The sequence below is a fragment of the Hydractinia symbiolongicarpus genome, chromosome 2 (assembly GCF_029227915.1).
Source record: "Hydractinia symbiolongicarpus strain clone_291-10 chromosome 2, HSymV2.1, whole genome shotgun sequence".
Lineage (NCBI taxonomy): Eukaryota > Metazoa > Cnidaria > Hydrozoa > Anthoathecata > Hydractiniidae > Hydractinia > Hydractinia symbiolongicarpus.
Window position 1 is genome coordinate 14,505,478 of NC_079876.1, and position 14,307 is coordinate 14,519,784.

General features: G+C 34.9%; 1 protein-coding gene across 1 annotated transcript in view; it reads left to right on the forward strand.

Annotated features, from left to right (window-relative positions):
* The window catches only part of LOC130629579 (transportin-1-like), a 28,285-nt gene that overhangs the window by 2,561 nt on the left and 11,417 nt on the right, over positions 1 to 14,307 (forward strand). Inside the window, exons 2-11 of the mRNA XM_057442833.1 lie at positions 6,579 to 6,660; positions 8,489 to 8,742; positions 11,271 to 11,404; positions 11,623 to 11,704; positions 11,825 to 11,947; positions 12,114 to 12,232; positions 12,503 to 12,563; positions 13,010 to 13,108; positions 13,339 to 13,396; positions 13,867 to 14,019. Of these exons, the coding sequence (XP_057298816.1) occupies positions 6,579 to 6,660; positions 8,489 to 8,742; positions 11,271 to 11,404; positions 11,623 to 11,704; positions 11,825 to 11,947; positions 12,114 to 12,232; positions 12,503 to 12,563; positions 13,010 to 13,108; positions 13,339 to 13,396; positions 13,867 to 14,019 (1,165 nt within the window). The remainder of the gene's footprint in view (positions 1 to 6,578; positions 6,661 to 8,488; positions 8,743 to 11,270; positions 11,405 to 11,622; positions 11,705 to 11,824; positions 11,948 to 12,113; positions 12,233 to 12,502; positions 12,564 to 13,009; positions 13,109 to 13,338; positions 13,397 to 13,866; positions 14,020 to 14,307) is intronic.

The following is a 14,307-nucleotide window of genomic DNA, read 5'->3' on the forward strand; positions in this document are numbered from 1 at the left end:
TTTTTCTCTCCAAGATAGAACACCATTGAAAACCAGGCATAGCGAAATAAAAAAATTATCGACATAATTCTTAGTATAAACTCCTCTTGTGAGTACATTTCAACATAATATACTTTGAAGTAACTAGATTTTGTGGATGGGTGGGTTTATTTTTATTTTTTGCAGAAATTGAATTAAATTATTCGTTTTGCGGGAATAAGGTTTGGGGAAAAGTTATTAAACTTGCGAATCTTAAAATTTAGTTTCCAAAAATTTAGTTTCATTTGAGAACAACAATAACTGTGTCACCAAGGCTATTTGCTTGTCAGAAGTGATGACAAATAATATAAAAGCCGGTCGACCCAATTATGTCGTACTTAAGTTGGCCTGCTCTAATTATGTTTTTTTAAGTAACAAAGGATATTAGACTGTTGTACATATACAGTCCCGATCGCGAGTAACTATTCATAAGTATACGAGTACGGGTACATTAAATGCCGAGTAAAGTGCAAGACGAGTACGAGTAATCGGCTAGTATACTACTTCATAACCTCGAGTATAGCCTCTTGCGCATGCGAGTACAGTAAGTGAATGATTTGTGAGTACGTGTGCGAGTATAAGATAAAAAACGGGAATTCGTCATAGCGTAATTTTTATCGATAGCTCACATTTGTCTTCTACCTTCCCATTGTGAAAACTTTTACTTCGTATTCGCGTCGTAAGGAATAACATTTTATTTTACATAATTTTACATAATTTTTTTTTTATGTTGCAAAAATTTTTTTTTAGTTTACATACGTTGCTGTAATGGCTCTTTATAACTTTGAATTTATATAGTTAATTTCTCACCGACGAGGAAACCCTTTGCTATTTACATCTGTTATCTAAATCCTTTTTTCTCCTAGCTAAATGTTTTGTTGCTACATCATCATCATCATCATCATTCTCGGCTTAACGTCCGTTTTCCATGCTAGCATGGGTTGGACGGGGTATATTAATGACCCTCTTCCAATCTGATCTAGACTGTGTTAGATCTAAACTCAACTTCCTCTCTATCAAGTCTGTCCTTATAACCTCCTGCCAAGTCTTTCTCGGTCTGCCTCTGGGCTTTGCCCCAGGAACTATCAAGTCTCTACACTTTCTTACCCAATTATCCTCCTCCATTCTTTCCAAGTGCCCCAGCCAATTCAATCTTCTTATCTGGATAACATCTTTAATTCTACAGAGACTTAGCCTGCTTCTTAGCTCATCTGAACTCTTTCTGTCTCTCAGACTGGCATTACACATCCACCTAACCATTCTCATATCATTCCTTTCTAAACGGTCAAGATCTTCCTGCTTCACTGCCCATGTCTCACTACCGTACAACATAACACTTCTTACACAGGCCTCATACAACCTACCTTTTACCTCAATTGACAGGACTCTGCTAGTCAATAAAGGAAGTAACTCTCTAAACTTTTTCCAAGCAGAACCTATCCTGCAAGTAACACTTCTTCCAACACCCCCTTCACTGCCCAACATATCACCTAAGTAACAGAAGTTCTTAACTATCTCTAACGAGCCACTGTTGTACATCATTAAAGCTGGAAATACTTCATTCTCTATAAACTCACCTTTGCAACGCTTGCATACAAACTGTATGCCAGCTCTTAACCTTCCACTAATACTACTGCACTTCTTATGTACCCAATGCTTGCAAGTCTGACAAAAAATTGAGTTACTACCAACCCCTTTCCTGCAAACTCCACAAGGCCACTTTCCAACTACAAGGTCACACTTGGCTGCAATGCTACTTATCATGACTTTAGACTTTGCTGTGTTTACCTTCAGCCCTTTCTCTTCTAGTCCTTTCTTCCACTTCTCAAACTTTTCAACTAATTCTTCCATCGACTCTGCTATGAGAACCAAATCATCTGCATACAATAACTCCCATGGGCAACCTGTTCTGAACTCCATCGACAGCGCTTCTAAGACTAGAATAAACAACAAAGGACTAAGTACAGAACCCTGATGTACACCAACATTTACACTAAATTCATCACTAAGTGAATCGTTAATCCTGACACGACTTCTAGCATTGCTGTACATAGACTGAACCATCGTAACTAGCCACTCATCCACACCTAATTTTCTCATAGCCCACCAAATAACTTTACGTGGCACTCTATCAAAAGCTTTCTCTAAATCTACAAAGGCAAAATAGAGATTCTTTCTCTTTCCTAAATACTTTTCCTAAAGCTGTCTGAGTAAAAATATTGCATCTGTAGTGCCACGCCCTGGAACAAAACCAAATTGCATCTTATCTATATCAATTCTTTCTCTAAGTAACTTATCAATCACTCTTTCAATAACTTTCATTACTTGATCAACCAACTTCAAACCTCTATAGTTACCCCTTTCTAATGCATCACCCTTGCCCTTGAAACAATTCACTATTACACTCGACTGCCACTCACTCGGAATAGCACCATCCTTTATAATCTGGTTAGCAAGACTTGTAATAAGCTCAACTCCAATATATCCAGATGCTTTTACCATCTCTGCTACAATACCTGATACTCCTGCAGCCTTGCCAATCTTCATTTTCCTAATAGCCTCCACTACCCATTCTGTCTTGATCTGCATGGCTGGCCCTTCTACGACATCATCATCAGACAAATTATCCTCGTCCCAATCAAACTCAGTGTTAAGCAACCTCTGATAATGATTCTTCCAAGCTACTCTTTTCTCCTCCTCTGTGCTAGCCAAAACACCTTCATCATTACGTATACACTTCTCACCTACAATATCTTGATTAGTCTTCTTCATTTGCTTTGCTATCTTGAATACCTCATTGCGCTGGTCTTCCCTTCTTAACACATCTGCAAATCTGTTTCTCTCTGCTTCTGATTTTGCCTTATACACTGCTGTACGAGCCCGACGCTTAGCTTCTAAGTAAATATTTTTACTACCACCTGACTTCCACTCTTTCCAAAGTTTCCTCTTTTCCTTTATACACTGGTCAACCTCATTATTCCACCACCAGGTCTGTCTATGTCTAGCTGGTCCTTTCGTCCACCCACAGGTATCATCAGAAGCTTCTAGAAGACAATTCTTCAAAGTAGTCCAAGTACTTTCAACATTGTCACTATCACATTGACTATTGTAGGCTAACTGCTGAACTTTTGCACTAAATTGTCTTGCTACAATCTCTTCCTTCAGCTTCCAGACTTTTCGACGGGGCCTGTACTTTCCCTTGGCTTCTCTGACACTCTTCAAGATAATATCACAAACCAGCAACCTATGCTGGGAAACACACTCTTCCCCCGATATAACTTTCACGTCCTTCACCACTTTCTTGTCTGACTTTCTAACCAAAAAGTAATCTATCTGTGTCTTACAACCACCTGACTCATATGTTATCAGCCTACTCTGTCTCTTACTGAATGATGTGTTGCAAACCACCATGTCCGTTGCCATTCCAAACTCAAGCAATCTCTCCCCTTCCTTATTTCTGCTTCCAAATCCATAGCCTCCATGCACACCTCTATAACCTTCAGATGACTTCCCAACATGACCATTAAAGTCGCCGCCCACCATGACAAGTTCAGTGTCTCCAAACTTTGATGTGACTGCTATTAACTCATCATAAAACTTATCTTTATCTTCCTCACTGAGTCCACACTGTGGAGCATAAACTGACAGAAAAGTGACAATCCTATTACCTATCAAAAACTTTATCACTATAATACGACTATTAACACGCATAACATCTATTACTTTTTCTACCCACTTCTCTGCAACGAATATGCCAACTCCTCCATATCCATCACTATTACCAATCCAAAAAAGCTTATACCTTGCCCTCCTACCTTCCACAAATCTCACTGAAGCTCCTCTCCACCTAACTTCCTGAACACAACACATATCAACAGATCTACGTTCTAACATTTCAACTACTTCACCTGCTCTACCTCTCAGAGTACCAACATTTACACTAGCCATCCTCAACCTAGTGTTATCTACCTTGTGATGTGATAGCTGGGTAACGGTCTGACGATGCTCACATCTGACATCTGTCCTACCGTGCGCGACACCTTCACTCCTTAGAGTTCCAGCCCCGTTTACGCAGTTTGTCTGATTAACTATTCTTACGGCCATTAATAAAGAGTTTTGGCATTGTTTTACAGCTGGATGCCCTTCCTAGCGCCAACCGTTTACAGACCGGACTGGGTGTTTTTTAAAGTGACACCATCACTATGTGGCATTTCATGGGACTTCCACAATCGCCCCTTTAAACTAAGGTATGGTGGAGGACGTTCAACTCCTCTCTTGTCTCTTAAGGAGACCCTTCACCCAATTCAAACATTATTCCTTTTTCTTTGCAAGCATGAATTAAACAATGAACTCTGGAGACTAAATTAAGCCAATCGCATTTAATTTTATTGTTTTGTAAGTTACCAAAAGTATAAACGTGCCCAGCAGGGAATCTTGGATCCAGTGAGAATGATGTGCACCCAAATTCTATGAAGCTTTATGTTCTTATATGAAAAATATTATATTAAAAAATACCGTGTATCAAGGATATGCGTCTTAGTTAAAAATGCATAAAAGTAAACAAAATAATGAATTATTACAGATCGTCTGTAACAACGATGTACGGAAGATTCTTTCTCATGTTTTTATAATTTTATTATCCATTCTCATCTTACCAATCATAGTGTGCATAATAAAATAAGCGGCAGTAATGGGGAGGACAAAGTTTCATGTGTCTTAATTGTATTTTTAATTTTTTTCACATATTTTGTGGGCACCTGTTGTTTGAAAGTAGCGAATATAAAAAAGAAAAGAATGAATGAATATCATTCAACTAAATTGTTACATTTTTTACTGTTTTTTAACAGCATTTATCAATTTTGTACTGGGCACTAGCTTGTGAAATACATGTCAATAACTGGTAAACATGATACCTGCTATATTGTTCTATTACCAGAAGCAAACCATTTCAATATTCTCAATGTGATTGCAAAAATATAAATAGATTAGAATAACATTCAACACAAAAGAAAAATTTATCTCCAGAATCGTGTTTTAGAGAGAGTGAGGAGATCTTTATAACACAGACAACTGAATTTCATTCGGTATTTTTAGACTTAAAAATCATTTTTCAGAAGTGACCTTGGTTTGTTTGTTTATTCAGAAGCAAAAGCGTTTGCTTGAAAGTTACGACTCCGTCGTAAGGCAATTGAGGTTCTCCCTCGTTCTGGCTATCAAATATAGCTTGCGTTGGTGCGCACTTTCCCGCAGTTGAGCTGAATATAACGCGAATCAGTTTAGACTCGTCTGGGTCTTTGGAGTGTCAGGTCCCTATGGCATGGTTCCAAATGGGACTGCTGATCCCATCGTATATCAACAAAACGGCAGGGCTTAAAGTGTTAGCATGTAATCTCAATGCCAGCTTCAACTCACTATTGAACATAGAAGACTAATGAACGAAGAAAATAACACTGTAAAAATAGTGTTTTTCAATAAATCCAACGCCAACATAAAAGCATATTGGGCGCAAGTGCATTCTCAACCAGTTTCTCGATTAATTATATCGTTTGCCTTTCGAGCACGCTAGCAAGTACTGTGTGAGTACAGTAGCAAAAATGTGCGAGTATTTTTGACGTATTCGTACGCGCATTATACTCAGCGCATACTAGTGGAATACCCATGGAAGAAATTACTTGTACCCGTAGTTTAATACTTGTGTATAGTTACTTGCGATCGGTACTGTACTGGCCTGCATTATGTTTCTTTTATAAGTGCCAAATAAAATTTTTTAACTGTCGTATGTCCTGATTATGTTGCCCTGATTATGTATTTTATGTATTTTCGGGGCAAGCAGCCGTACATAATCAGGACAGCGTTTATTATCTGGGCAGAACAGAGTCATTAAAACTCCGATATTTAATGTCCACTTGTGCTCCTCATTTAATTAATGTTTTTCAAATTAGGTAGCTTTGTTTTCCCATCTAGCATCCCTTTGGATGATATATAACAAATTTTCTTTCGTCATGTGGAGTCATTATTATGTGAAATGATCTTTTTTATTCCGGAAAATTATTATTTACATAACTCATAGTTACATAAACAATATTCACAATAGAAAATAGTTTTGAGGTTCTCATCTCAGTAGATTCACAATATACAACTCCTATCAAGTTAATAAGGACCTAACCAAAAAAATAACCCTAAAATAGATTATTTTGTTAATGTTCCAAAACAAAATGGGGAAAGACTTTAATCGTTATTATTTCTTACTTAGGCTCACATTGACACATATTGACACATATGTACAAAGTAGAGATTTAAAATCTAATAAAGCATTCAGGGTTTTCGAAAGTAGTTTTTAAAATTATTATTAATGAACTTAATAAAATCAATTTTGCAAATTTTAAATCGTCTTTTAGTAAAACAAATTTTACAAATTATAAATTGTTTGTTGTGGAAATAATAAATGAGCAGTTCCAGAATGTCAATGTTCAAAAATTTAATAATCACCAATTATGCCAGGACTGAGTAAAGCAATTGTTTTTATAATCTTTCTTTTTCTTTGACTATGATTTACAAAGAAATTGGAATCATTAAATCAATTTCCAGACTTCAACAACTATTTAATATTTGTTCTGACCAAATTGAAAGCAGAGGGGATCGGTGAGTAATTTTGTTGTTATTCAACTATCTGTAAGAAAACTCGGTTTGTAATTGATCGTGATAGGTAGACAAAATTAATTTAACTCCTATAAGTTTCTTAGTAGTAGTTGATCAAAAACAATGTACTTCAATTGGAATGAGCAAGTACAACATGTTCTGCATGCATTGGACTGTTTATAATTTGGGATTGAGTATTAATGCATCATCTTTTATGTTCCATCATGAGAAACAAAATTATATGATACGATAATAGAATCGGCTATGTGCTGATTGCAAGTGAGTGTCAGGTACATCAACATATTCCTGGGCATCAGGAAAACGCTAATTAGTAGCGGTCTTCTTTAATATCCAGAGTGTCAGGCGTTTAAGAGATACCCAGATTGTTAGTCGTGTTTCCTATTCAAGTAATCATTACAGTTAAGGTACATTTTTTTCTTCTTAAGTGCTGCTGGTTAAGATGTCTTAAACATCAGGTGCAATAGACATGTTATAAACATCAAGTTTGTTTCTGATAACTCAGAACAGCAAGTATTGTCATACAGGGGCAAGCAGTTACTTCTTGCACACGCAAACATGTGCCTAATTCTGAGAAATGGGATAATAGGTGAACTATCATGCTGCTCCCCCAGTTCCACCAAAGTTTGGCTAGCCGAGCAATTTTGATTTCCGAATTTTTCGTTTTTATTTACATCAACTAACTTGGAACATATTTTTAGTTTCAAAATGAAAAATGATTTTAAATGAAATAATGCCAATGATATATTGCCTGTTTCACTTGTAAGTGCAATTATGCAGGCTTGTTTCATCTCTTTCTCATTGGCATCAGTAAAGGATTCCATGGCAAACTACAAAGTGACCAAGTTAATGATGTATTAGTTTACCTAATTCTTTATCCGGCTCTGATGTTTGTGGATTTATTAGGATGTACAGGTTGGCTTTAAATGGCTGTCATTGGTAACAATCCTACAATCGTCAGATTTGAAAACATTATGTGAAGGGCTAGTTCATACTAGCGTCTTTTGGAGAAAAATAATATAAGTTAAAGGTAAAAAAGGCTTTTTTCTCATTCATAGACTTGTGCATACACATTCCCTGAGCATCTGGTACCTGTTTCCAAGATTGCAATAACTTGTATTGACACATTACTTGCCTGAATGAATGACTAAGGTGGTGCAGTGTCCTCATAAACATAAATTCCAGGCTACCTTAAAACTAGTTGTTTGTACTCTAGGTTGAGACTCTGACTAGACATGAGCCAAACAAATTTCCAGGGAATCCTCAATTTAGTAGAAACTTTTCTGAGTGTCTTGCAGTGTGTTGCACCCTTTCACAGCGGCTTTGATCCAGTTGTCTTTTGTTGCAATTGAAGACATTTATCAATCAGTTCCTGATGTCCGCATCCTATTGGACCACAATGATAAATCGAATTAGTATGTCATATCCACTCATCCATTCACTTGTAACATTAATTAGTGGGGGGGGGGGGGGGGGGTAAATGCAGTACATGAGAAAAGGTGCAGGCAAGGGAGACTAATCTCCCTTGCAACTTTATGACCTACTGGACAGGACATAGTCAAAATAATAATAGCCGAGATAAGTCAATAGCCAAAGTAAGCTTAATGTATACTAACCACAAGTTAATGTATCAAGATGAGCAAAAGTTGCAGTTTAAATCTATTTTTAGATTTGGTGGTTCATTAAAATACAAACTATTCAAGCATAAGATCAACAAATAATTTAATGATTGTAACATTGTAACATTGTCATGGCCTGGAATGAAATTTCTCCTTTTACCGAAAGATAATTTTTGATAAATGTTACAATTTAGACGAACCGACACGATCCCTAGCTGGCCTCATCTTGAAGAACAATGTTAAGAGCAATTACCAAAAATTTCCACAAGATTGTCGTCAGTTTGTAAAAGCAGAGTGTCTTTCAGCAATTGGCGATCCATCAGCTTTAATTCGAGCAACGATTGGTATTTTGATAACAACAATAGCACAGAAAGAGTTTGGAACTTGGCCAGAATTGTTACCAACCTTGCTCCAGTTGCTAGATAGTGAAGACTACAATGTTTGCGAGGTAATGTTCTGTTAGTAAAATAGTTTATTTATGTTTTCTTTTTTTGTTTTCGTCAGGTAATGCTGATTTACATCTCCATGTCTGTGAAAAAATTGAATTGACTGAAACCTCTTACTTGTGTTGTTTTTGCTAGACACATAAAACAAAAAATCCTGCTTCACAAGTCTAACAATAAAAGCACATTGTGAACAAAGAAAAATGTTCCACTTTAAGGATCCTTAATACTAACCTAGCATCATTAATATTAACAAAAAAAGTTTCTTGTCTAACACCCTAGATTAACTGTGGGCACAAAGTATGTAAATTACTGCTATTTGACTAAAAAAGTATCATAACCCTTTCTTTTAATTTCTTTGGGTACCTGAATAATATGAAATTAAGGGAGCACAAGGTTTTTCCAGTGGTATGAATAGACACAACACTTTCTGTATGTACTTTACCATTTAACGAAAATATTGGAAGGGTTGAAATGTAGGTGCCTCCTTCAAATGTTTCTTTACACATGCAAACAAGTATTACTCATGCCATTAACGTTGGGCATACATGTTAATTGGTAGCAGTCATCATGCCATGAGTGCATGAAAATTTCTGAAAGGAAAAAATTTGACGATAATGTTGCCTAAGAACGTTCACCCATTGCAAGCCCAAGGGATTATCATGTACAGCCAAATCCATGGCAACAATGCTTTATCACTTAGAGCCAAATAATGATACCAGAAAAGAAAAACATTTTGTTCACCTTGTCAGAAGCTGAATGGACCAACACTTTAAAACTTGATGCTATGTTACATGCAACCAAATGCATGGATTACACACAACTGACAATGAAACTATATCACATGCAGTTCAGTAGATTTATTTGCAGCAGTAGTAATGATATATTAAACATGAAATTACAGCACAAGCAATAGAGACACCAGACACATTCAAACTTGCATAATGCAGATGTAAATATTGCATGTTGCTGTGAAGTTGGTTTATGGTAACCAAAATTAAAACGAAAATTTTTTGTGAAAACATCGATCTGTATACTATTGCCTTGTACAACTTCTTAGTAATAATAGAGATATAACAATGCCTCATAATTGGAGTAGATTCTCACATAATCCATGAGCCCCTAATGCTTAAAAGTTCAAGAATGCGCTGACCAAAGCATGCATAGTGAGAAGAGCAAGCACCTAAAGGAAAAGGCCTTACACACAACATTTTTAGTTAAACCAAAATCCATCATAATATGGTGTCTGGCCTTGTGGTTATGGATTTTGCTTCGCAATCACAAGGTCTGTGGTTTGGTTCATAGTGTGGGCATGTGTATCAACAGCTGTGGGTAGGCTGGGCAGGCAATGCTGTTGTGTACCTAGTGTATACATTCAGAACACAGGACCCACATTGATAACAGTGTTTCAAATTGAAGTGGCTCTATCCTGTAAAAATAATAGTTAATCAATCAATCAATTATGACCTCTAAGCCTTGTCCTTGTAGATGCAAATTTAATATATACTCAGACACATGCCTATTATATTCAAAATTTTAGTACGTTAAATTCTAACAGAGATACCAGCCTAAAAATGTTCTGATTGTGTTATTTTATTTAATATCTAAAAATAAATAAATGCATAAGTGCCATTTTCATATTTTTATTTATTAATGTAAAACAGTCTCAACTCATTTTTTTAAGTTTGATAAGACATCAGACGCTTGATATTCATGCTCCCAGGTTTCCCCTGACCTTAATGTTTTTAACTTATACAAGAAATACGAGCAGACCCATTGCAATAACATTAAAGGTGAGAAATTTTCACAACAAAACTTGGCCTAAGCATTTAGTCAGATCTAGATATTATAGATAAAGCAATAATGTATAATTGTAACGAGCTAATAGGCTCATGTTATGCAAATGTCAGGTAAATGGTAAACTGAAGGTGCATTCGAAGAACTGGTACAATATAAGTTACTGCTCTTTTATGGGCAGCCCTTAATAATCAAAACATTAGTAGACAAGGTCATATTAAGGCCAGTGAGACTAATTTTCTTCATAGCCTAGGTTAGCTTTATGGCTGGAAACTACCTTAACTGGCTACATCTCTACAAGATGTATAATTAATGGAAAAGGCAAACCTAATGTAATATTTATAGCATGCTAAAGGGGCTTTACCAGACTATCTATCATTCTCTTTTGTTCTTTATCTTGAAATACCAGGTCATGAAAAAATTAAAAAAATTAAGGATTTAGAAAATATATTAATATATATTTTCTAAATCACCTCACTCACCATTAAACATCATTTTCACAAAATTAAGGCGATTAAGTGTCTACTCACACGTTAGTTGTGCAAAGAACGTGTTTGATTCAACTTATCGCCTTTAGACAAGCCAAGCTTCAAGTTGTATAAAAAGCAAGGCAATTAAGGCCCTCAAAAAAAGAAAAAAATAGCTTTCAACTTGAAAGTGGTTTTTCTTTATTATTTTTAACTGTATTGTACCAACAATAATTCATAATTGCTACATATAATCGCTCTTTTTTTAGGGTGCATTTGGAGCATTACAAAAAATATGCGAAGATTTGTCCCGACAGCTTGATGGTGAAGGGAATAATCAAATTCTCAATGTTATGATACCAAAATTTCTCCATTTCTTCAAGCACAGTAGTCCAAAACTACGGTAGGTTTTTGGTGTCACTCTGTTTAAAGCCAGGAATTTTTTATATATTGTCAAATTATTTGAAAAAAGTCGGGAATGGAAGACATTTCTTGATTATGTTGAGAAATTGTAAATCTGTTCTATCAATATGCTTGCATGGGATTGATATTTTTCAGGATAATGCTTATTGTTTTCTTTTCAATAAGAATTTGTATTGTTCAAATCTTGCTTTTTTTTAGTTCACATGCTCTGGCTTGCGTCAACCAATTTATAATCTGTAGAAGTCATGTTCTCATGAATAACATTGACCAATTCATGGAAGTAAGTTGCATCTGTTGCAAACTTGTAATAAAAAGTTTTTTATTGTTTAAATCCTTTACTTGTTTCATCATCGAATCAATGCCTTTTTAACAGTATAATGTGTAATTAACCTCTTTTTAGGGCTTATTTGCTCTGTCAAATGATGACGACGCAGAAGTTCGTAAAAATGTTTGCCGAGCTATTGTAATGTTGTTGGAAGTGAGAGTGGAGCAGCTGATACCAAATATAAACAACTTAGTAGAAGTATGGCATTTTTTAAATGAACATATCTTAAACAATCACGATTTTTTTAAAAATTATTGGCTCTTTTCTGACTGTAAGGATGTTTTATGGCTTCACCAGACATAAGAAGCCTTCTTGTTTTTGCTGTAAATTCCTCATATTTATTTAAATGTTACCATTGTTCTAGTATATGTTGGTTAGAACTCAGGACAACGAAGATTCTGTTGCTTTGGAGGCGTGTGAGTTTTGGTTAGCGCTTGCAGAACAACCTATATGCAAACAAGTTTTGCAGCAATTTCTACCAAGGTTATTTTTTTTTGTCTTAAGCCATTTTCAAAAAGTTTTAAACAAAAGTTCTACAACTAATTTTGTTATATTAATTTCAGAAATTAAATGTTGTGTATTATAATTGAACAAGAAGCCCAGTTTCAGTCACGTGTATTTATTGTTATTGTGTGGATAGACATGTGCAACAAATGGGTTTAATATACTACTTCTAATAATTTTACTTAATTTAATTTTAGTAAATAAAGAAAATAGTTTGTTTTTTTATATATATCAACTTTTCCGATTTAGGCTTGTGCCAATCCTGGTGAATGGAATGAAGTACTCAAACATGGATATCATGTTACTAAAGGTAAAACTAACTAGTCTGTAGCCTGTGAAAAAATACATAAGTGCGACCGTCATTTTTATACCGCATTGCGTGTGTCTAGCTACTTTCAGTACCATTTTGCATGACAGACGTATTAATTAAGGATGTGAAGCATGTTCTCAGTTCAAAAGATTACTTAAATTAGTTTCCTAATTGCAAAACCCCAAATTAGTCACTACATTGGCTTTCATTCTTATACTAAAGTTGTAACTTTGTTAGTTAACAGTACATAAAACCAATATGAGGTGGTCTATAACAACGGTGAAGATTACCTAAATAGGACCGTTTTGTTTTTGTTTATCTAGCAAATAAAGAAAAAGCTAATATAATAGTGACTAACGTTGTTTATTTAACCCATGAACTTTATTACTCAACTATGGCTTTTGATTATTAAATTTTGTTACGTGTAAATCATATAAAATTTTAAGGGTGATGTTGAGGAAGATGAAACAATTCCAGACAATGAACAAGACATCAGGCCTAGGTTTCATAAGGCTAAAAGTCATAACCCAGATGCAAATCCAGGAGTAAGTGTCTAATTTTGTAATAGGTTACCTTGCCAAAAATATTGAAATAACAAGGTGCTTGTAGTAGTGTTTTTGACGATGTAGTTTTCAACTCTGTTGTCATGGTATTTAGGGTTGCACTTACCTTACAGCCACCCTTGTAACAACTAAAGGCTTGTTGCTCACATATGTCTTCCCCGACACAATAATTTCTCATGTTTACTTTTTTCTTTTCCATTAAATAATTTTAGGATGATAGTGATGATGAAGATGATGGCGATGATGATTCACTGTCTGACTGGAATTTACGTATGTTTATCATAACTTGTGATAATGATTTGCTTATGCTGGCAAATTTTGTTTTTTATTTATTTATTGGATTATGGATACTGATACCCCTCTTTTGACACACACTCAGTATTTCTAAAATATCTTCAAATCATGAAAAACTAGTTTTTAAAAATGATGTGTTCTAAAAAATAAATGAATTTCAAAAGTTTGTTTCTCCTTAACTTTGGAATAAGAAACGTGAGAACACCAAAATAATATTTTAGAGAAAAAAATGTTTTCCTTGTTTTTATCCAACTTTATTTATTTTTTAATTTTTATTTCAAAATAAAAATAAAAATAAATATAATATAATAAATAAATATAACACATTTTATAAAAAAAATTTTTTGATAAAAAAAGAATTAAAAGAGGCTGCCAAGTGTAAAGTGCTTAAAAATATACTTAATGTCTATGCCAGTCATTTTAATTTTTATTACAAAAAACTTTAGGAAAGTGTTCTGCTGCTGCCCTTGATGTTCTTGCTACTGTCTTTAAAGATGAACTGCTTCCGATTCTTCTACCTATTTTGAAAGAAATTCTGTTCCATCCTGACTGGGTAACAAAAGAATCTGGTATACTTGTACTCGGAGCAATCGCTGAAGGTAGCAAAATGTCTCGTAATATTCTTGTAGTGTGTTAGGTCAAAGCATATATATATATCAGGCCATTTCTTGAATAAAACTATGCCAGAGCTACAAAAAGCACCCGTTAAAAGAATTACGAGTGCTATGGTGTGTGAAAAAATTTACAAGTGCGATGTGAATATCTGCAAGTGTGATTCACACTTAACTTTTTTTTGTTTACCACAACCTTATATGTTATTTAAGCTGTATAGAAATGAGGTTTAAGTCTTGCAAGAAATATATGAATAAAAGAAATATAAAAGGAAA